The sequence below is a fragment of the Myotis brandtii genome, unplaced genomic scaffold (genome assembly GCF_000412655.1).
Source record: "Myotis brandtii unplaced genomic scaffold, ASM41265v1 scaffold191, whole genome shotgun sequence".
In the NCBI taxonomy this organism is placed as follows: Eukaryota; Metazoa; Chordata; class Mammalia; order Chiroptera; family Vespertilionidae; genus Myotis; species Myotis brandtii.
The window spans coordinates 9457052-9481301 of NW_005357115.1; the positions used below are offsets into that span (position 1 = coordinate 9457052).

General features: G+C 37.9%; 1 protein-coding gene across 3 annotated transcripts in view; it reads right to left on the bottom strand.

Annotated features, from left to right (window-relative positions):
- The window catches only part of NRXN1 (neurexin 1), a 944853-nt gene that overhangs the window by 544804 nt on the left and 375799 nt on the right, over positions 1–24250 (bottom strand). For all 3 annotated transcript variants that reach the window (XM_005864821.2, XM_014538489.1, XM_014538488.1), the window contains one exon: positions 8622–9060. In XM_005864821.2, the coding sequence (XP_005864883.1) occupies positions 8622–9060 (439 nt within the window). The remainder of the gene's footprint in view (positions 1–8621; positions 9061–24250) is intronic.

The following is a 24250-nucleotide window of genomic DNA, read 5'->3' on the forward strand; positions in this document are numbered from 1 at the left end:
CTCCTTTTTTTTCTCTTTTTTTATTTTATTCTGGGCCAGCTTTAGCTCTGGCTCTAGCTCTGAGGCTTCGTATCTAGTTTGTTTGCCATTCTATAATCGAAACAATGTATAACTTCAGCTCTGAGATCCCGGCAGGTTGAAAGCTGGTTTCTAGGGTTTTGTTTAGCTTCTTATTTACAACATAGTACATAGTTGATTAGATTTGCAACTCAGAGGCCGGCAAGTGAGGCGGGGAACGTTGGAGTCTGCAGTCACTGGAGCAAGGAAGCCTCATGTTCGCTTCCAGCTGCCTGGCTGCCGGCCGCCATCTTGGCTGACAGTTAATTTGCATAAGGATATGCTGATTAGCCAATGGGAAGGGTAGCGGTCGTACGCCAATTACCATGTTTCTCTTTTATTAGTGTAGATATATATATATATATTATTGATTTCAGAGAGGAAGGGAGAGGGAGAGAGAGATAGAAACATCAATAATGAGAGAGAATCATCGATTGGCTGCCTCCTGCACACCCCCTACCTGGGGATCGGCCTGCAACCCACGCATGTGCTCTTGACCAGAATAGAACCCAGGACCCTTTAGTCTGCAGGCTGATGCTCTATCCACTGAGCCAAACCATCTAGGGCTACTTATGCACTTTTGAATTGCCTGAACATTTTCACCAACAGCACATATTTTTATGTTATATACATGCCATGTGGTAAGCCCATGAACAAATACATACTCACAGCAACATATGCATACATGTGAATATTAAAAAATAGATTTTGCTGGAAAAAATAAATGCACAGAAAACATGTTAGTAAAATGATCATATACAATAGTCAGAAATAGTAAATATCAATCAAGTGACATATTTTGTAGCAATTAAAATATTATTTTGCTGAAGTTCCACAGATTTCCACTCAGCACTGAACAGAGAGGATCAGTGTGGCTGGGTGTGGTCAGATAACAGCCTGTTTCCTGAGAGTGCAATTGACACAGCAGCCCAGGGTCTGCCCCTTAGCCTGGTAGGCCCAGACAGAAGATTTGGTAGACTTAGAGGCAATGTTCTATCTTTCAGGGCTCAACTGGTATTCATCAGGCCCATAAAACCTATGTATAAATTGAGAATACCAAGACATTAAGTCTCTATGAGAAAATAACTTCCACGGGATATGGAATGCCTCCTATGTAGATCTGCCAATATGATATGTCAATTTATGCTTATTTATGCATTTATGAAGGAAAATTTGTTACAGGAACCTGAATACTCATATCTATATAGCTGGTCTATTTTGTCCCTCAACTCCAAACAGTCTTACAATGAGAGCTAAAACTTAACCAAAAGAGTGGGGAACATGCCTTCCGAACAGGAAGAGTACACAGTAAGGCAATATCTATATATATAAAAGCCTAAGCAACTGGTAAGGCTGAACGACCGGAACGACTGGAACGATCAGTCAACCAGTCGCTATGACGTATACTGACCACCATGGTCCAGATGATCAATGCAGGAGCTGCCCCTGGTGGTCAGTGTGCTCCCACAGCCAACCTCCCATGGCCAGCCAACCTCCTGCCGTCCCTCCCCCTGTCCGGCAGGCCCCATCCAGTGGGCGGCAGGCCTCCAGGCCCCGGCCAGCAGGCCCCCAGACCCCAGCCGTCAGGCTGGTAGGCCCTAGCCAGCCCAGTCCCAATCGGGACTTGGCAAGATGGCCCTAATAGGCCCTGATCACTGTCTAGGGACCCCACCCGTGCAGGAATTTCATGCCCTGGGCCTCTAGTGTAGTAATATTAGCCTATGATGTTCTGAGATTCTTCTACATCTTAACTAAGATGACCTGTCTCCAGTCTCTACAGTTGGGGTAAAGTAGTCAAGGCCCCTGGGCAGTTCTCAGATGAGTAGGGTCAATATTTGTCACTGTGATCTTCTTTTCTATAAACAAGTTAATACACTGAGTCCTACAAGCCTGGGAGACTCGTTAAGGTGCCTCTGCCAAGCTCTGCTTTGATTTTCAGATGCTATTTTCATAACTCCCAGAGAATAAATGTTGTTGCAAAAAAAGAGTTTATGACATAATTTAAACAAATAGCCTGATGAATTATGTTTATACTGTAATCTCAACTATATGAAATACATGTACATATTAACAAAGATTGGAAACAATGTGCCAACTTTAAAATGTTTTGAGCAGGGAAGACTGATGACTTTTTCCTTTCTAAATATGTTCAGAATAAATACATAAACACAAGCATTGATTTAATAAAATTTAATATAACAACCATCTAGTCATCAGAATAGTCAAATAATTGATACATTATTTAGAAAGTATTTCAGGGCTCCCCTTGATGGTGAGTGGTTTATGGACATGAATATAAATTGAAGTTTTATAAATTTACTTAAAACTATTTTAATATATGCAACAGGCTACTAGGAAGGCATGGGAGGAATGTTTATAGTCAGAGGGCAAGTTCAAATCAAGATCTAAACAGAGAAATTGTCTAATGGTTGTTCAAGTAGAAATGTCTAAGAGTGGTGATTCATGAATGCTATATGCAGAAATCAGTGCTGGTAATAGATCGCTAAAAAGTGCTATTCACATCAAACAGTGATTACTATAAACCTCTAATTATGTGCTCTAGAGAGAGCCTTGTGCCTTTCCCACTGTAATTTCTAGTTCTTAAACTGGAACTCTGTGACTTCAATTCAAATCTCAATGGCTTCTTAGCTGTTAAATGTAGGCTTACCCATGAATAACCACTGTACCCCGCTGTACACACACAGATTTTGACAAGAATAATGAGTTTTCTTTTTTATTTCAATGTGTAATGATGGTTTGCAAAAAAAAAAAAAAAAAAAAAAAAAAAAGACTGGCAGTGGCTATGAAAATACTTGAGAGGATACCCTTGACTGAGCCAAAGAGCTTAACACAAATTTAAACAATATTCATGCCCCCAGAAAACAGTCATTAACCTGCCCTACGGGTTTGGCTCAGTGGATAGAGCTTCGGCCTGTGGACTGAAGGGTCCCAGGTTCAATTCTGGTCAAGGGCTAAGAGTTCAATCCCCAGTAGGGAGTGTGCAGGAGGCAATCAATGATTCTCTCTCATCATTGATGTTCTAACCTCTCACTCCCTCTCCCATCCTCTCTGAAATCAATAAAAATATATTTAAAAAATAAAAATCCTATATAACAAAAGGCTAATATGCAAATTGACTGAATGGCAGAATGACCGGTCACTATGATGTGCACTGACCACCAGGGGGCAGATGCTCAACACAGGAGCTGCCCCCTGGAGGTCAGTGCTCTCCCACAAGGGGAGCGCCACTCAGCCAGAAGCCGGGCTCATGGCTGGCAAGCTTAGCAGCGGTGGCGGGAGCCTCTTCTGCCTCCGTGGCAGCGCTAAGCTATCAGTCGGACATCCCCTGAGGGCTCCTGGACTGCAAGAGGGCACAGGCTGGGCTGAGGGACCCCCCCCCCCGAGGGCATGAATATCGTGCACCGGGCCTCTAATAAAAAAATAAATAAAAAGCATGTGCAATTTAAAAAACAAACAAAAACAGTCATTAACCGCATTAGCTAAATACCCTTGCAGTTATTTTCTGTTGAATTTGGGAGCATAAAAGAGGGAAAGAGTAACTCTAGAATGGGAGGAGGGACTGGTAAGGAAATGTAAGTCCCGCAAAGTTTGCAGAGTAAAGAGCCTCTTCAACCACATGCATTAACTCAGCAAGTTAGGACTTTTGCTCTGTCAAATTGCTAAGCTACCCATGGGGGACATCCACTTTGGGAGGCACTCAAGTCATACACTCTGATCCACAAAATCATGGCTGGACTTTGTATGGTCCTTCCTCTACCAGTGTCGTGTAGGATCTGAAAATGCCATCCATGGCTCAGCCTACTTGGCCTCCTATGTCATTGGTAACCGACTAAGCATGAAAGAAGCTACATTATACAGAGAGAACAGCTGTGCCCAAACAATATTAACCAAAGTGTGGGAATTAAAGTGCTTCTCTCCTTCCCATGTCAGAGATTGAAAACAGGGACATATAACCCAATGCAATTCATTGTTTTGATATTGAGTCCTAGTAAAGTATTCAGATGAAGGTAGTATTTCTCATCAAGTAAGGGGCTCATATACCAATCTTTTATTGAACAAAGGACTGAAAAGCATATCATCAGAAAATGGATATCCTTGTGACTATCTTCCTTGTCACTAGCATTCTAACTATAGCTGTATATCCCAGTCCCCCAAAAGGAGTGAACACCTTCCCTCATAATTGATTTTCTTTCTACCCACATGTTTGCTAAAAGGCATGGGGACCTAATGAATAGCAGGGGTAGCAGTCCTATTCTCATAAAAGCTTGTCATTTTTGTGCCTGGCTTATCACTATTCCCTGGGTTTGGAGAATGATATTGTATCCTTAAAAGAGGGACAAGACCTGTTATCCTATAGTGTAATGTGTAAACTGCTTTCAGACAGTAGTGTAATTCCTTTAAAAAGTTACACTTACACCATGGCTGGTTTGATTCAGTGGATAGAGCATCGGCCTGCAGACCAAAGGGTCCTGGGTTCAATTCCAGTCAAGGGCACGTACCTTGTTTGCAGGCTCCTCCCCGGCCCGGGGCCCTGGTCGGGGCTCATGTAGGAGGCAACCAATTGATGTGTTTTGCTCATATCGATGTTTCTCTCTGTCATTCCCTCTCTCTACCACTCTCCCTATAAATTAGTGGAAAAAATATCCTTGGGTGAGGATTAACTAAAAAAAAAAGTTACATTTACAACTAAAAGAGTGCTATTACTCTTCAAATGTAAGGATAATGCTACTATTTTAAAACATTAGGGGTGGGTTGCTACTGAGCCATTCACATGTTTTTATTCTTTATTTTTTCTTATAACAAATACTTATTGAGCCACTGCTATTATACAAGAAGTACTGGGACCTGTGGGTATAAACATAAATAAGAATTTGCCTCTCATACATGGGTTTCCATTATAAAATGTTTGCAGAATATTTAAAAAATAAGTCTATCCACCAAATACAGTTTTAACCCTATCTCCAACCAAGATAACCAAAAGTTATTAGCATCAAATTAATGGCCATGGCTCTTATTCCTACTTATTTTTGCATGGTCAATAGCAGGAGGAATAACTCTTAGGTCTGGGCTCCCTCTACGTTAGTAACAGAAAAAAATATGGTTCATTAAATGTTTTGAAATATAGTACTAAGGAGTATCCCAGACAAATCAATAGATAAGACCTTCATCGTTCACAAATTAGAAAACATCCCACACTGCCTTCTTGTCTTGTCAGTACCATTTCCCCGCATTATATCAAGAGTAATTTTCATACAGCTTCTGAATATAGCTGATGTGAAAAATGAGTAAAATAAATTACTCCTTGAAATTATATGTTTCCTAGTTTTAACTGAGCTACAGCTTAACAGCTTAACTCAAAAATAAAAGCTAGTACAGGTATTCACTCAATCTTTTAAAGTCTGCTTTATACCAAACCAATTTAGTGTATAAATATAGAATTTAATTAAAATACTATATATAAAATATTAACAACTACAGTTATTAAAATTACATTAAACTCCCTTGAGCTTGGCCAACATAATATGAGCTTTCTTTCTTTTTTTTTCAATTTAGTAAAGGGCAGAACTTGGTTTAGTGAATAAGTTTTGGTTTTTATATTGTTTGTTCCAGTTCACTAATCTAAATTATAATCATATAAAAGTACTTTGCCATGAAAACAACACCAAACATAGTAACTTAAATTTTCCATTGGATTCCAACAAAAATCTCATGTTTTATTTGTTTTCTTTCTTAGCCCTCTTTGAAGACATCTCTTTCTTCTTCCCATCTAGCTTTGACCTTTTCCAATGAGGGTATAAAAAGGACAGTTAATAAATTTTTGGTAATTTGAATCAATTAAAGAACTTTAAACAGAAAAAGTAGATTTTATTATGCTTGTGGATTAAAGTATCTATCTGATCCTTATTGTACTAGGTCACCCAAAGAACTTGGGGAAACTATTTAGATTGTATCACCACTTATGTCTGGAAAGAGTCAGATAGTTACCAAACTAATCATGGTGATAACTGCATAAGATATATAAATTTAAGTCATCATTTTGTACACCTGAAACTAATAAAATATTGTATATGAACTATAATTAAAATAAGTTTTAGAAAAGACAGGAAAAAAATATCCAGGTATAAGTCATCATTATCAAATAAATAATGAGTGGTTTATTTTCCTTTTTACATTCTTTTGCATTTCCTAAAATTTTGACATCAACCATGTATTTCTTCAGATAATTAGAAAATACCTCATTTGTACGGGAATGAAATACAACTGATCTGAAGTGTGGTATTATTTATCTCTCTGATCTTCCGAATGTTGTCCACTTAATTTGATCAGTTATGTGTTAGGTTGTAATAAAGTCTAAAAACCTACATATTCTCATAAATTAATTTCAAAATTTTATTCTAAATGCGCTTTAAGTCAAACTATGATATCCACAAGTTAGTATCCTAAAACAGAAGATTAGTCCATGTGCCTATCCTCCTCTACATCTTCTGTTTAAAAGTTCTTAAGTAGCAACTTAACTGCTAACTCTAGAAATAGGCTGAGGGAAGCCAAAGGGAGCACTCACTCTATTGCAACATCACTGTATTCACACCAATGTACTCTTCTCAGCTTAAATCAGAAAAACATAGAGGAATCGAATTTCTAATGGAATCTGTATAGTAGAGCAGTCAAGAAAAATATTTTGCTGTCTACTGTCAATTATCTAAGACACTCGGGAAAAAAATGACATGGCATGAACTGTAACCATTGTCTTAGTGGAGTTCCGTAGAGAAATGAAAGAATGACAACATAGAGAGACCAAGTTCCCAGAGAGTGAGGAATCAGAAACAGAGTATCTGAGATACTTGGGGTTCTGAGCTTTCTTCAATTCTTCTCCCTCACCGCCAACTCTCTCCTAATTTTCATACATTCCATATATTTATTTTATTGTGCAAAAAAAAAGATATTTCTAGGAAGGGAAACACAATCTTCTTGATTTGTAAACAGGAAAACAAGGTATAAATAATAGTGAAATCAGAAACTGTTCCATTGCAGAGAAGTAGCAAGTGACAAATGAGTCTATGACCCCTCTCAAATAGGATGGTAATCACAGACTATTGGATCTGAAAGAAGCACTAAGTGTCATCTGGTCTGTGGCTCTCCAATTTGGCTGATCATTAAGTCCTCTGGAAAGCTTTGCAAAAATATAGAATCTTAGGTCCCATCGCTGTCGATCCCACTTCACTGGGTCTGGGATCGGCAATGAAATTGGTCCTCCCAATATGTTTTACACAGCAAGCAATTCAAGCCCCCCCAAAATGCCTTGGCTGAGTTTCTACTGGTATTTAGTGGAAAATCCAGAGCGGATGGTATAGTATATGTGCAAATGAGAGAGTTGGGGAGGGAGAGGAGGAGAGTGGCTAGGTCTAAATTCAGTTGTCTTTTATTAGAAGAACATAATTTGATTTGTAAATGAGAGAATCAGAGTATGGAAGCACAGAGTGAAGACGGTAAAAGAAGTAAGAAGGAATATATAGTTGTATATATATATAAAAAAATTGCTTGCCCCCCCCTCATCTTTCACAAATGCTATGATCTCTGCCTATATGATTCTTAGCAACTCACTGCTCCCCCTCCCCCCATGCTACTCATCTTCCTATGCCCCAGCAGTGGGGAACCTTTTTTCTTTCAAGGGCCATTTGGATATTTATAACCTCATTGGCAGGCCATACAAAGTTATCAACTTAAAAATTAGCCTGCTATATTTGGTCAAACATTTAATTACCTCACCCCTAATACATTGGCAGGGCCAGACTAAATTATTTCATGGGCCTAATAAGGTCTGTGGGCCAGATGTTCCCCAGCCCTGCTATGCTCCCCACCCCACTCCAAAACTTCAGAGTAAAGAAATTATATTCTTTTAGGCCTTCCCTACAAGTCCCTTTCTTTCCCTGCCACACACGCACACAGCTTCAGAAGAAAAGGTGTAGCAAAAAAAAAACAAACCCTGGTGGAATGAATCCCTATTGGTGGAATTCCAAACATCTTTCACCAGGAAGGAAAGTGACTTGGAAGGCAGTAGTTTTGCCAGTGTCCTTGAAATACAATTATATTAAAGTGTTTTTTGATACCTAGTCCTAACTCGAATAAAAAGTGTGCTGTATTACACTAAGGATTCTCTGTGTGGACAATCATTTTTTTTCATAATTTAGATTTGCCATTTCAGGCACCTCCAAACATCCAATTATGTAAATGTTCATCGGTAATGCCAGAACACTAAATTTTGTCATTTGTAAATTCAAGATAAAATTTCTTGCAAGATTGGACACGTGATTAACCAATAAGTATTCACTTAAGAAGCCATTTGAGCATTTGGAGTTTGATGCCCAACTATGATGATTAATTAGCTCTTTCTATGATGTGAAACAGAAATAGCAACAGATAATTTCCTTTACCCTAAAGACAGAAATGCAGAAAATCTTTAATATGTCTTGGTTTTAATTCCTTAGGAAAGGGGTGGATGGGATATTCCAGCAGATAAACAGCATGGGAAACAGATAAATTACCTGACCGTCCGTCTCTCTGGAAGTCCACATGATACCATTCTCCATCATTCACCTTCTTCTGCAGGGCTTTGATTTTTATTGTACCTGACCCCATGTCTAGGAGGAGGTAGAGGTGGCCATCCAGCATCTCAATAGCAAAGAAGTCAACCTTGATCATCTGTGGGTGCTTGGCATCTTTTTGGTGTCGTGGCTTGCCATGGCTAAATAAGATGAGGCCATTTGGCTCTGTTGTGCGGAAATCAAATGATATGGAGCCTGTTTTCTTTGCATTCCATTTAGGCAAAGAGATGAAAGACTCCGGGGTTTCAAAGGTGATTGGGTCCAAAGTTGCAACATTCTCACATTTAAATGCCACTACTCCATGGATCTTCATCTTAGGGTCTCCTTGCTTGGCAAGTCGAGATAATTCCAGCCTTACATCATTATTTTTATATACAACCTGTAGGCAGAGGATAACAGTGAGAGACCAGCTCATATTTTAATATTTAGAACGTGTTGTCATCAGCTCATGTAACTGGCAAGTAGATCAAGAAAAGGTACACAATGTTCAATGCCTTTTGATGTATAATGCCATTTTTTTCAGCCAAGTAAAATGCAAGTATCAACTCATTGAACAGTAACCATTCCAATCTAATGTCATTCATATAATGTGCCTGCACACACACAGGGAAGCTGCCTGTAGTTAACTCAAATAATTTGAATAAATCTGCCGAGAGCGTGTATTTCAAGTATGTGTAGACTTGGATTTATAAAAGCCATTTGCTTTCATTAGTTGACTATTATACTTTGTTTATTAAAATACAAGTATTGAGGTTTTTCAGTTTTCTCATGACTAAACTATCTGAAATTAAATACTTTTGTGTAACAGTCCCCTACACTACAGAATCTCTGCTAGTGTCTATATATCCATGGTGATATACAGGATGGTACAAAAGTAGGTTTACAATGGTGAGTACATGAAATACAGAGTTTATTCTTTAATTATTGTTTATGAATCATTGTATTATTTTCCATATGAACAACTGTAAACCTATTTTGTCCCACTCTGTATATGTCACTTATAAGATAATCACAAATTGAGGGGAAAAAAATCCTACATTTTCACAGAAAAGTCATAAAATACAACTAAGGTGCAGAAGCTCGCTCTTGCCCTGCCCTACATTAGTAACTGTCTGAATAATGTTACGTAATTCTGGAACACGGTGTTTACTCTGGATCCATTCAACCTGGATCACTGGCGCTCCATTTCACTTTGAATATAACGGATGTGGAGCAAAGTGTGTCCTGTACCGTCATTTCCTAAGGCCCTTCACCTAAAGTGGCGGGTGGTGCTGACCACTGGTCCTAGGGTTGTTCTGGAATCCAAATAGCACACTGGACAATCCACTGGCAGGTCTCACAATATCATGCATCTGCCATCACACCACCTTAATAAATGTAGAGCGATTGTGACATAAGAATAAAGAGAGATCCATACCCTTTCTCCACAAAATGCATATCATGGATAATTACATTCCCCCCAAAATGTAGGTCAGACAGACATAAGGGCACATTAGTTATCTATGTCCAGATAACTGTCTACAATCTTTTAAGAGGGCACTCAAAATTTCACAGCAGCCAACACTGTCAGATTCTAAACTCATTTGTCCATGTGTAAGATTGCATTTATATAACAGAAAAAGTAAGAAATCCCGTCTTTAACCAGGTCAACACAGCAGTTAATTCTTCCAAACCCAAGGCCAACTGAGCCAAGAGTTAGTGTGGCTAATGAGTTTCCCAAAATGAGGAGTTAATGGATACTTTATTTTTCAGAGTGATTAAGAGTACATGGTCTGGTATTGGATTCCCTAAGTTCAAATTCCACCTCCAGCATTACCTTCCTTTTGTCCCTCATAAGGAGATAATACCTCATACGATGGTTACAACGATTAAAAAAGTAAATGCATATAAGTGAGAAAATCCACATAAAGGCAATCAATCCAATGCCAGGCACATGGTAAGATTATCAACTACTTCAAACTGCATGATTACAAATATCATCCTCTCTTTACCAAGTAGACACAGAGATATTCGTTCTAAATAAATTCATTATAAGGAAACATTTACAAATTATGCACACTCACATAAGTGGTATTTTATACTTGATTTGTGCCAACTAAATAAGTCATATATTTCAAATGCTAGTCCTAATGTTTCAATTTACCTTTATGTTGAGGAAGGATTATGCTAAAGAATATCATATTCCCTACTCTTTGAACAAATATGTATAGTGGTTTAACAAGCTTCTATTAACAACAAAAGAAGAGAAAATGAACTTAAGCAATAGCAAAAAGGAATTAGATTAAATCTTAAGTATACTTCCTGGAAAACAGAAAGCGCTCTTAGCCTTGGGAAGGTGCTTTAGAATTGCCGTTTTTCAGCATCGTTACAAGTGGAGAAAACACTGCACAGATGATTTTCCATTTTTATAACCTCTCGCCACAATGTGCAGGCCACCCCAAATCATTGTCCATTTTCACTGGTGATTTGTATTTTAATATCTGGGAATTCTTTTGACATGGATATTGATTAGGAATGGATATTTTCTGACCCAAGTGATCAGGATGATAATGTTGAACAATGCTAACACATTTCCTTTGCAATAAACCACAGCAATGGAATTAGGCGTTTCTGACATGAGCAAGTGGGCATAAGGGTGGGTATATTGCCACACGAGTCTCACATCAGCTACCTGAAAGAGGAAGGATGTGGGGACTGAGCAAATCTAGGCGGGGGTTTCAGTGAGAGACTTGTAATGCCATCAGCGAATTGGGTGTCCTGGTGATAGGGAGGTTTAAGTTCATGCAGAAGAAAAATAGGGATTCCCTTGATCATACTACTTCGTGTTAGCCTTGTACTGTCCCTCCACCCCACACCCCAACAAAGAAAATCAATATTCACTAGATCCTGTGCTTTATGTAGGCAGGGACCCTGCTCACTACAGCCCAGCACTAAGATCAGTGCACCTGGCACAGAGTAGACACACAAAATATTTGGTGCAAGTTGAATAAAATTCTTCCTTTACTTTTTATAAAAACCTCAATCCCAGATTACAGAGTACTATTAATAACAATATTTACAAATATAATTAAAATACAATAGTATGTCCCGCTAGTATGGCTCAGTGATTGAGCATGAACCAACAGTTCATTGGTTCAATTCCTGGTCAGGGCACATGCCAGGGTTGTGGGCTCGATCCCCAGTGAGGGGCATGCAAGAGGCAGCCGACTGATGTTTCTCTCTCATTGATGTTCTATCTCTCTATCCCTTCCCCCTCCTTTCTCTCTAAAGTCAATACAGACTGTGGTACTGTGGACTAATACCATAACCTAGCTACTATTTTCAGCCTATTTCTCTAGGAAAATGGAGAAACTCCTGTGCATATAAATGGAAAGCTGGCCTATGTATTAGCAAACTTCACTTTCAAACCTCATTTTGGAGGGTGTAAATTACTTTTACAGTGAAAAACACCCGAGTTTAAATTCCCCAGAGGTAGACTCATTTTCCTAGAAGAAGTGTCTTGAGGAAAAGCACAATGTGTTTTTTTCCCCCTTCTCATTTTGTATTCTTTGAAAGGCAACTCTATAAGATAGAAAAGCAATTTTGGATGGTCAGGCAGATAGCTCTCAGCTCTACACTATTACTTCATGTGACCCAGATTTCATAATCACCATATTTTTCTAAAGTTAGACGTATCTTAAAATGGCCTGAACATAGTTCAATTATAATAACAAGGAGTAGCCAGTAAGCACTCCATCTTCTAAAAATTCTCATGTAAGCTCTTTTTTGCTTCTTTCTTTTATGTTTTTCAGTCATTTACCATTATTCAGATATCTCTTTTCTTATTTATAGCAAGTTGCAATTTATTTAATAGTTTCAACTTTCAACAAATCTCTATATACTCTAGCATCTTAATAATCAATGATGATATAGTATTGTAGACTAATTTGGATCTGTTGTGAAATCCATATTTTTTTTTGGAATATTGACTTTTTCAAGAGTAATTAAAAATGTTAAATTTCACTTCCTGCTTCGTAAGCTTATATCATTTGTCTCCAAAAGATAGTCATAGTATAAAATAGGCTTTTCTGTCATTGATTTGTTATTTGCTGTTTTAGTGGGTAGGGGTTGCTTTGTTTTCGCTGCCATATAATTTCCACACACTGCTATGATGATCTTTTTCCTTTCTTTCATCATTTGTTAGAATGTTTAAAATGCCCCTCACACTTAAATGTGGAAGAAGAGGAGTGATATGTTTGTGTTGTAGGCTTATCACTCTAAATGAATTAATGTTGTACAATATAAATGTTGTAACAAGGGTAACAGCTAACATGGCACTTGGTAGATGGTCAGGGTTTTAAAGTAATGAATAGAGCAGCAGGGTCAAAGTGATCAAAGCAAATTGGGGGGAATCCTTGCACATCCTGATATTTATTCACATTGTAGTTTAAAGTATACAGAAGACTTTCTCTGTAGATGAGGTTTCTTAGCCAGCAAATAGGAAGTAGCAATTGTAGGAGTTTTTCTTTCACTCAGGAGAGGGCTTCTGTGCATGTAACAACAAAAACGACCACTACAACAACAACCATATCAGTTCAGATTGATGAGTGTTTACTGTCTGCCAGGCTTCGTTACAAAAGATTTATATGAATTATGTGTTTACTTCTCACAAGCATCTTAGGAAATAGATAATGGTACCCTATTTTATCAACAAATATGTGCGGCCACAGAGCTCAATGAAAGTCTTACATCATGACCATGTCTAATACTGTTTGAATATCTCATGATGTTAACTTCAAACTTGGTCTTAGTATCTCAGCAGGAAATCTCAGCTGTTTATTTATTTATTTATTATTGCACTTGCTTAGTAAGTAGAAGATTCACAATCAAATAGCTATTTGCCACCATGCAAATGGATGACTTTGTTATAAGTTACATGGGATATTCCAAAGACCAGGATTTTCCCTTTCATTTGTCCTCAATTAAATATTTTTAAATGAATCAAATATTCATGGAATTTTTCATGTGCCTCTTAATTAAAATGTCTCTTCAAGTTTGATTTAAGCCAAGGGGCCTATTACTCTGTTTGCAGGACTATAATGTAGTTTTTCAACAGGTATTTCATTCATGATGTATACATTCTAAAATCCCATGTGGCTTAAGAATTACCTAAGGGGACTGTTGTTTTTCGTTGTACTTTTTGTTTGTTGTAAATGCATTTGATTCTTTTACTCTATTAAGAAAAAGTGAGGATATTTGAAATGCCCGAATTTAATTCTTATTTTCTCCTCTCTGTGATCTGTTCAAGCATCATCTATTCATAGCAATGTGCTCATTTCAAAATACAACCAAGGGTTAGCCAGTAAGTGAACAGTACAAGGGCCACCCCAGCAAGTGGGAAGAAAATTGCATTTGTTTTGTCACGACCTAGATAAGGAACAGCTCAAAAAAGGAAATAAAATGTGTTACAACTTTCATCCCCGGCATTAACTTATTTATTATTTTATAATTCATTTTCAATCTCACACTTTCATTTTAACCAGATAAGTACTTACAAGGTGAGGTACTGGAGAAAATACCATTTTAATCACTCCCCTGGGCATATGCCCAGTGTAATAGAAGAACATGGCTCAAGGAAAATAAACCAGTTTAATTGCTCTTAAATACTTGCTATGGCCATGTATATTGGTAATGTGTAAACTATGTGTGGACACACATAAACACACACAATTTATATACTATCCAATGTACATATGTTTATATGTAGGGTGCCAAACCTGCTATCATTATGCCCAGAAAAAAAATCACATGTATGAAATTAGAGAGTTCTTATAGTTAAGACACACAGATGGTCTGACAAATTTGGAATAAAAATGTCTGGGCCAAAAAACAAATTTTAGCATGTATAGACTTGGCATACTACAAAGCAAGGACTTTAGCCAGAAAAAGATTATTTTATAATTTTAAAAAGTAGAAAATTAAACAGATTTTCCTCAAAGCTCCTTAGAAGAGATAAATCTAAAAGCAGAGTAGAAGCAAGGTGGTCACTTTTTTTAAATCACTGCACTCAATATTGTCCTATCTTCTATCCAAGATCAAGTTTCTTATGCAAATTCATTTTCTTACAGGGAGAGCCTAGCATATATTTACTATATTTGCCTATAGTAAAATGTTGAATTTAACTGACCAAGGGATTAATAGGATTTTAGTCACACCATAGACGTTATCACCTGTAATTCGAATATGTCCACTTGAGGCCAATGTGCGTCTAGTTGTATGACTTACATTTGGGGTGAATGAAGAAGGGGTGGCAGATAGGAAGGAAAGTGTAGGAAATGTACAAGCCCGGTATAAAGTATCACAATACATCTTCAAAACCAAAACGTAGCATTGTGGAAAGTCTATGTAAGAGAGTTATATAAGGCATTTTGAAAGATAAGAGGGTGTTTTTAGGAGTAATCTTTTCCCATTTTAATCCTACTTAGAGAGTCTGTGCATATAAAATTTTTACCTAAATTAAAACTTTCCCCATAACAAAAAGAAAAATTAATTCTGGAATGTAAAAACAGACCACCATAACATCATCCCTCAGTAAAGATAACTGTAATTTAATTTGAAAACAAAAATTAGTTGAAATTTGGAGAGGAAAAAATATTTTGTCTAAGCCATGTAGAAAAATAAATATTTTTGCTTAATTCCAATTAAATATGCTCAATACATCCTATTCATAAAAATAAGTAAATGCAAAAGGAAAAGAGAAACTTTCTGGCTTTTGCCCTTTCCTCATTCCATCATCAGTGAACTGCCTAAAGTTATTTAGACAACATTGGACACCATCTGTACAAGTTAGCCATGGGAGCTAAAGGACTGTGCTGTCCCTGGAACAGCTCTATTTAATGAAGCTTTCAGTGGCATATACATGTGACAAAAGAACTCAAGTTCCATTAAATAAGAATGTCTATTTTTCTCACGTCAAAGATTCAGTAATCAGCCCTAGCTGGTTTGACTCAGTGGATAGATAGAGCATTGGCCTGTGGACTAAAGGGTCCCGGGTTCAATTCTAGTCAAGGGCAGATACCCAGGTTGAGGGCTACATCCCCAGTAGGGGGCGTGCAGGAGGCAGCTGATCAATAATTCTCTCTCATCATTGATGTTTTTATCTTTCTCTCCCTCTCCCTTCCTCTCTTAAAACAGTATTTTAAAAAAAGATTCAGTAATTCAGTAATCCTATGGGGGAAAATGAAAGAACAAAACCACTATTGTCAGTAATGTGAGATGTGAGGTGTCGATTTTAAAAAAAAAAAAAAGCTGAAAATTAAGATCAATCTTCTTTTTTTTTTTCAGATGAAGACACGGAGGCTCAGATAAACTAAGGGACTGTCCCAGTTGGCATCCAGCTCAGATCATGAACAAGTATTGGAGACTTCAGTATCCAGTGCTCTTTCAAGTTTATTAAAAGAAATAAGCAGACCAGTGAACCATCTCTACCACAGAAGCAGAATGAGGAGAACAGTTACAAATGAGCAGCCCTCTCTTATGCAACAAGGCAGAAAAGGAAGTAACTAATTTAAACGCGATCCTAATTTTAAAGCTGTGTTAGCTTCACAATAAGCTAAAGCACGAATATAAAAATAAAAGTCCTGAGGGTAAAAAATCTTGAAGTTATTTTCCCCCACTAATGATATTTAGAACAACACTGAAAAAGTTAACTAGAAACAAACTTGCAATGTTGACTGTTATTTTGCAATGAAGTGATGAAGATATTTTCCGCATCAGTCTTTCATGATCTTGCAGAATGTAACACCTCATAAATTAAAGTTAAAGTGTCTATTCCAAGCAGGCAGATGCTGCTAGTAAGGGCAATGCATGCCTACTTTATCCAAGATGTTAAAATTGTCTCCCAGGCTCAATGAGAAAAAAGTAGCCACAATTATGTTTTTTTAAGGGAACATATTTTCCAATGAACCAAGAATGATGTCTTTAAACTGATAACAAAATAGTGGCACCAAATGTTATATCTAGGCTTACAAGGGCTATTCTTATAAATCCAGATATAACATTAAATACTTACATGTACAGGTTCTGTTCTTGTACTGTCCATTGTTTCTTTTTCCCTTGATCTAATTCTACTCGATTTAATTATCATAGCTTAATAATATGTTCTAATATATGTTAGTCCCCCCATATCAAGACATTTACATTAATTATCCTAATAATGTTTATACATTGTATCATAGAGATTTTTGTTTTCTGCATGGAGAAGTTAAACATAGGTGACAGAACTATTGAAGTTGCTCTAATCTAGCTTTCCAAGCTGCAGCAAGCCAAAGCTGATGGCTATTATTCATTCACACTCACTTAAGAAAGCTTTATGTAGCAAAAGAAATGATCTCTTGTGTAAAATTACAGTCCTGTCATTGTAATTATTTGTAAAGTTCTAATTCATAAATGATTACAATCATTTTGATTTTAACACGTCAGTGAATGTGGCCTCATGCCAGAAAATTGTATCATTTAGTATTTGGAGGACAAATGTACAACTAGAGAGAAAAACAAAATCAGAAAAAAAAGTGAATTAGCACACCAATGACTATTTTTCAATAAACACGAGGCCCTGGTAGAGCTTCTTGCAGTAAAATAGCAGGAATGGGTCCGTCAATGGAAGAGATTTGGACGCCCGGGCAAATGGCTCAGTGCAGGAGACAGCAAAGAGCCCTCTGATAGCACTGCAGTGTGGCTCTCTACAGAGGGAAGCCACTTGCCCCAGAACACTCAGCTAGCAGGGTAGAACCAGGAAGGAGTGGACAGAATGTGTATGCCTGTCTCCAAAGCCAGGGATAGACTATAGCTCTTTTGGTTTTCTTTCCATGGGACTCTTTTTATGGCAGCTAAGTTCCCTTCAGCAATAAAAACTGTAGGCCTCTAATAAGCCTCCTGGACCTGAGATTTCAAGAGCTGGTTATCTGACCTGTGGTTACTGTACTCAGGTTGTATGAATCCCCTTTCTTGCCATAGCTGCTAGCCTTGGCTTAAAAAAAAATCCTTATTGTTAAAAGTATTACAGATTTCCCCCTTTTTTTTCCCATTGACCCCCTCTACCCCGCACTTCCCCCAGGCCTTCACCACACTATTATCTGTATCCGTGGGTTATGCATATATACAGCCTTTTCAATCACACCTCCACCTGAGAACCCTCAAAGGAAACAGGGAAGCAGACACGGAAGACAGCCAACGCTGTGGCTTTTAGCATCTTGAATGAAAAGACTTTACAAAGTAGACTTGTTCCCGAGAAGCTGTGTGTCAAAATCTGTTCTGTGATGTTATAAAGGCAATGCATTGCATAATCAATAGGTATATATGGATAGGGATATGGTTATGAATATGGCTATGAGTGTGGATATAGATTCAAACAGCCCTAGGTTCGAATTCCTGCTCAGCTACTTAACTAGTTACACTGCCTTGGGCAAGTTCCTCAGTTTTTCTGAAGTAGTTTCCCTCTTTGTCAAATGAGATTGTAACTACTTATTTTGTAGGATTATTTGAATACATACCAGTACAGTACTGAGTTCTTGGTCTTGAGCATTGAGTGAGGAGGAGCCATTGTTATTTTTATGGTTTAATGTGTGAGATCCTAAATGTTTGAGAGGGGCGTGCTTGTCATTTAAGTAAAGAAGTGATTAGGTCTCTAAAAAAAGCAAAGAAGCATTCTGTGAAGTAATCAATGTCAAATCCTAATGCTTAGGTGAATACTTCCTAAATTTCATACCTGTTTGTTGTCTCCCATGAACTCTACATTTTGAAAGATTCCATCGACTAAACAAATAGTATTTACTAAGGGATACTTAGTTGGATCATTTTAAATTTATTAAAGCATCTAAATGACAAAATAAGGTAGCTTGTGTACTCACACTAAGTTGACAGATTTATAGCCTGGTGCATATAGTTGTTTTATTTCACTTTGGCTAATAAGAGTGGGCAAGGATGTTGCCTTTTCTAGGTTTGCTGAAAAATTGAGCATACATAACTGTTCTTCATTTCTAATTTCAAGGACCCTAAAATTATGAGAGCTCCAGATTGGCAACTGTTATTTTTTAATTATGACTGCTAAGCACTGGGGTATTTCTTCTTAATGCGTTCTTTAATTATTTCCTTTGGAAAGTCCCGAGTGCTTCAAATGTCAGATGGGTTGTGCCTTTTGCCAAGGGTTGCTTAGTTAACTGTTTATTTAATGAATGGGGTTCCGTGTGCTGCTGAATCTCTCATGGTACACGATAGGAAGTTCTTGGCAGCATTGAGATTGGAGAACTGAGAAACATATTGGCTCTGCGGAAGCTCAATCAGCTCCCAGGCAGGAGCAGGGCCTCTGCCAAGAAAAATTCACTAAAATAAAAAATCCAAAGCCCAAACACTCACACAATCCAAGGCTAACTGACTCTGGTGTGCGGGGTTAAGTGAATGCTGGAGCCAGGTATCTCAGGTAGTCCATGAAAGGAAGGGTGGAAATGCTTCGGAGTTTCGGGGGAGGAACAGAAATGGGTATCTCCTTGATTTGAAGGAGGACAATACGCTTACATCTCTGGATTGCTTGGAAAATTCAATTAGCTGCTAAGGTAAAAAAAAAAAAAAGAAAGAAAAGAAAAAGTCTTACGATGTTAATTTCCCATGTTTCTTCCTTACGGAGATCAGTCTAAACCTCCGTTTATAAGTGATTGAAAGGTATAATGTTTATGCATTTCAATTAAGAAGTCATGAATAATGATTACTTTTAAGTGGCAACAACAGCTACTGAGCATCCTAGACTAAATATTCAGATGGTACATTTCTAAAATGATTTGGCCAAGTACCTAGACATTGTATACGGACTGGCTGCCAAATAGGTTTTCTATGAGAACTGGGAACAAGAAAATGTGCTGCAATATTATCTAGGCTCAGAAAGGTCCCAAATCCACTAAACTATATGTATTTTACTCAGTAGAACTACAGAATGAGGAGGGGATTGGAGATTTAAAAAAAAATTAAACACTAGTTTGAGTAAATAACTATGAGAATGTATTTTCAGTGATTCAGGATGAATCACACCAGCCTACTTGGCAACACTGTAAGAATACCCAGTCATGTGTGGAATCAGCGCCTGTTGCAGGCATCATGTCATCTGCGCCTTCCTTTGGGTCATTGCATTCTGCTCGCCTCTATCCCAAACCTTTTTCCTTTCTGTAAGGACAATTTTCTTAGTCAGCCTTGCTCTCTCTCTCTTTCTTTTTCCTACTAAAGGTTTAGACTGGTTTACTGAAGGCTCCTTGCATTCTTGGGCCACCAGAGGCCTTGGATGGCTCCCTGGGTTCCTGTCTGTTTGGTGTCACTTTCTTTCTTTCTTTATTCAGAAATTAAGAGGGCAGGGCTCATCAGCACATAGATGCTGATCTGAGGGGAGGATAACCACCTCTTAGGTGGCTAAATGGACACGTGTTCTCTCCAGGCCTAATCACTTGGCTGTCTTCTACCCCAGCTCAGTACTAAACCACCCCTCTACCTCCCGGCAGATCGTCCACAGATTGGCCATTTATACCCACTTGCTCCTAATTGCCTTGGATTAGCTGATATGTTGCTTGCCATAATATTAATGTGAGTCATGATAGCACCAATAACCATCCATTAAGCACCTTCTAGGTGCTTTTTTTAGCTACACTACATAAACTCTCTTATTTCTCATGGCAATCTGATGATGCAGGCATTTTTATCCCAATAGGAAGGCTCAGAGAATTTAATTATCTTGTACAAATTGCATAACTAATAGATGACCAAGCAGGAATCCAATTCAACATGTATATGATTCTAGACTCATAGATGGATTTTTATGCTCCCCATCATCTCCTGAGATATTGGCTGACTCCTGTTTACTTAGTCAGCACTGGTCCTGGACACATTTTCTCAATCTCATCTCACCCTCTCAAGTAAAGGGACACCTTATGCCTTTTCTCTTCCTCTGCCAAGAGGTCATTTGATTAGTTGTGGTTTTCGTAACACGACTGGTAAAAGTTTCCCTTAGGTGCCATCCCATTCTCTTTCTCCCTTGATTTCAGGATGATTGTTCTCATGCCCATCTCATGGTACTCTGAGTTGGTATCATGCGTATGCTGTGCTCATTTCACTCTTAGGACCAAATTACCTGACCATGTTTTCAAGGGAGTACAAAACTTGTTTTGAATTTTAGGAATCCCTTAAACTAAGATTTTATAATTTACCTTGTAACTAGAAAATAAAATATGGATTTAGCATTAGTAGGAATGAATTTCTAAGGGTCAGCTTCCAGGGACTAGATTTAGATTTGGTTACTACAGCCTTATTGAGTCAGCAAGAGAGTAGTGATGCAACAACAGCATATATTGGGGACTTTTTTTTCATTGTAACAAGCTCAGTACAGCAGGGCCAGAACTAGGGAGAATGAGTGGGGTGAGTGAGGCACTCACCTCGGATGCAAAAAAAATAAGGTGGAGAAAAAAATGCTAAAAACTGAGTAATCAAGACAAATAATATTTCAATACAATATTTTTTAAGTTAATGCAAAAAAGTACATTATGAATAGAATATTAAAAATGTAAGTAAAGATAAGATCGGAATTACTGCTTATTCCCTTTGCTTCATGCCCCAATACAGTCCAGTATGGCATTGCATTACAGTATTTTCCTAGGTTTAAAGAGACCAATTTAATCTATTGGAAACCTATTTATTAGAACAAGTGACAGTAACTAGAAGTAGTTATTTTGGGGGAAAATCATTAGATATCATTAAAATTAAACCACTATTAATTTTAATACAACCACTTTGACCCAAAGGATAATAATACTAACACTTACTGACACTGGTTTAAGCACTTCACTCATTTAATCCTGAGAACAATCTGCTGAGATAGAAGAACAGGCTCATGGAGTTCCCAGTGTGCATTCATCAGACCACAATGTCTGTGCAGCTGTGCAATATGGTGACTCTGGTAGAATCAGAATCCCCAGGTTCACATAGTAAGTGGCAGAACCAAGTTTCAAACACAGTGTGGATCCAAGGTCCTTTCTCTTAACAATATTTAGAAGTGCATTAAGCCCCTCAAAGATGAAGTAATATAGCTTTTTTCCTACCTCAATCTGCTACCCTAGTTAACCCTACAGTGCTGTAACTTTAATAATAATTATGCTAAGAATAAAAATCTTGACATAAACTTTTATAGAAACTAGCCAAAATTGCAAGGTGCATGTGTGTGTGTGTGTGTGCATATATATATTTCAGTGACTTTCCATTGAAATCACCTTGAGAGGCAATCATATTGAATTTAAGAACTTCAAGAGATCTCTGACATTCACCAATTAATCTATAGGTCAAATGCATAAACTGGACTATTCACTTAAGATAATTTTACAAAATACTGATGAATAAATAAAAAATGAATTCAACAGCTCACAGGCACTAAAAGGACAATAGAACCCCCTACCCTCTGACAGTGTTGTTAGACTAACTTCTACAGGCTTGTAACTAGTATTCTTGCATCAATCAGCTAGTATGACCAACACTATAATTATATGATGAAGCTAGAGCACTGTAAAGAATTATAAACAAGAGAATAAGGATTCAGAATAAAGCCTTTAGATCATATCTAATACATGGACTCTTTCAAGAAATCACTGTGACCAGTTCATGCTATTCATACATGTGAATTGCTGAATATCTAGTTTACTACTAAATTTAAAAGCAAACAAACAAAAACTTCAATGGCCCTGTAGAGTATTTACTATTGATGTGTTTTTTTTTCAGGACTATAATACACTAATATCAACATGGGAATATCTTTGAGGAGCAAGATAGAGGGAGCAAGGCTGGGTCTTGGGAAAATATTCTTTCGGAGAGGAAAGAGGGTTAGGACGTGGGCTTGCAGCTGAGTATTGAGGAGAAGAGTCAAAGGCAGAAAAATCTAGAAGTAGATTATAAAATACCTTTATTCTACACAAAAAGTTTGGCATTTCCATAATATTGGTAAGTAGGTCAGTGCTATTAATAATACAGTGTTAATTGAGATTTATAATTCAATTTAAAATTATTTTTTTTATAAATGGCGGTATATCCAATAATCTCTGCTCCTTCCTCCTCATGGTAAGGTACGTGATTATATTTTGAAATTAAAGCGTTGTCTGTAATTTGGCCACTTTTTTATTGGATCTGGGAGAGGTATGTACTCTAGCACTATATTTCATGACACGCAATTATAAATCTTTCTGTGTTAAATAAATATTAATGAAAAAATGTGTTCTCTCATGAATGATAATGTGTTTTTCCTGGCCATTCTTCTAAATGAGGACATCATAGTGATGCTTTTTATTCTAATACGTACCAGCAAGGGAAAGGGGAGTGAGAGAGGTGGGGATAAAACTCGGTCACTTCATCACAGTGTTCAGCTCTTTTTGACCAGGTCACAAGAGGTCACTTAGCAAATGAAGACTCTCTTTGAGAAGCAGGCCTAAGCTTAAACCCTCAATCAGAATGCCTACACTGGAGTTAAAAATAAGCATTTCTTGGTCATAGCTTTAGCTATAAAGCGAAGAACCCATTTCTTAAAGAATCTAGTTGACACTAGGAAGACCTCTAAAGGAGAATATATATTTTTTTGTAAAAGCCACTTTTTTTCTAGAGGAAAAGGGAATATCTGAAAGGATTTGTACACTTTAACATTTCAGTATGGGTTGGAAGGTGCTCATGAGCCAGAGAACAAACCACAGAGCAGCAAATAACTTGGGGGAAGTTCCTGCCACACAGGAAGGAGAAAACCACCCAAACGCTTGGGGGAAGAGCTTAGAACAAGGCGGGAAACAAAGGGAAAGGAGGCAGAAGGAGTGGCCCTCGTTCTCAGCAGAGCTGAACCTGAAGAAGATTGAACACCCAGATATGACTGGAGAAATCACAAAATACTGGTGCTGGTCCCACACTCTCCTGGGGAACCCGAGAGCCTCTCAGAGGGGCCCTACTTTGGGAAAGATGCTCTATCCATCGAGGCCTGGAGTCGAGGCAGGAATGGCAGAGGGGCACATCTTAGAAAGCCTCAAAGACTCCAGGAAGCTGCAGAGGAGTTCTTGGGGTCCACAGGTGGACCTAGAAACAGTAGGAGGAACCAGAAGAGATCTGGAGTCCAGACAAGGAGCTTTCTGGAATCTTGGACTGAAAGGTAACCATGACATCCCACAACCTGAAGGGCGCATGCTCACACAATGCCCAAAACCAAACGATGTCTCAGTACCGAAAGGAGGGCTAGAGGGCAGGCTGGATGAGGGACAGCACAGGGAGGTCAGAGAGAATCCCAAGGAAAGTCTTCACACCAGAAATCCCTCCCCCAGATTCCGGGATGGAGAAAAGAGAAATTTCCCCTAAAGAGGAAAAAAACTCTGACCAAGAATCTGAAATTTGAGTTGACTGAATATTTACTTGAAACAAATGCTTTTTAAACAAGAAGAAAATGAATGGTCTAAAATTGAAGTTTCTATATCACCTGCCCTCAAACCACCATTAGCAGGAATGGGAAATTAAGAACAAGATTACTACCAGGAGAAATAAAT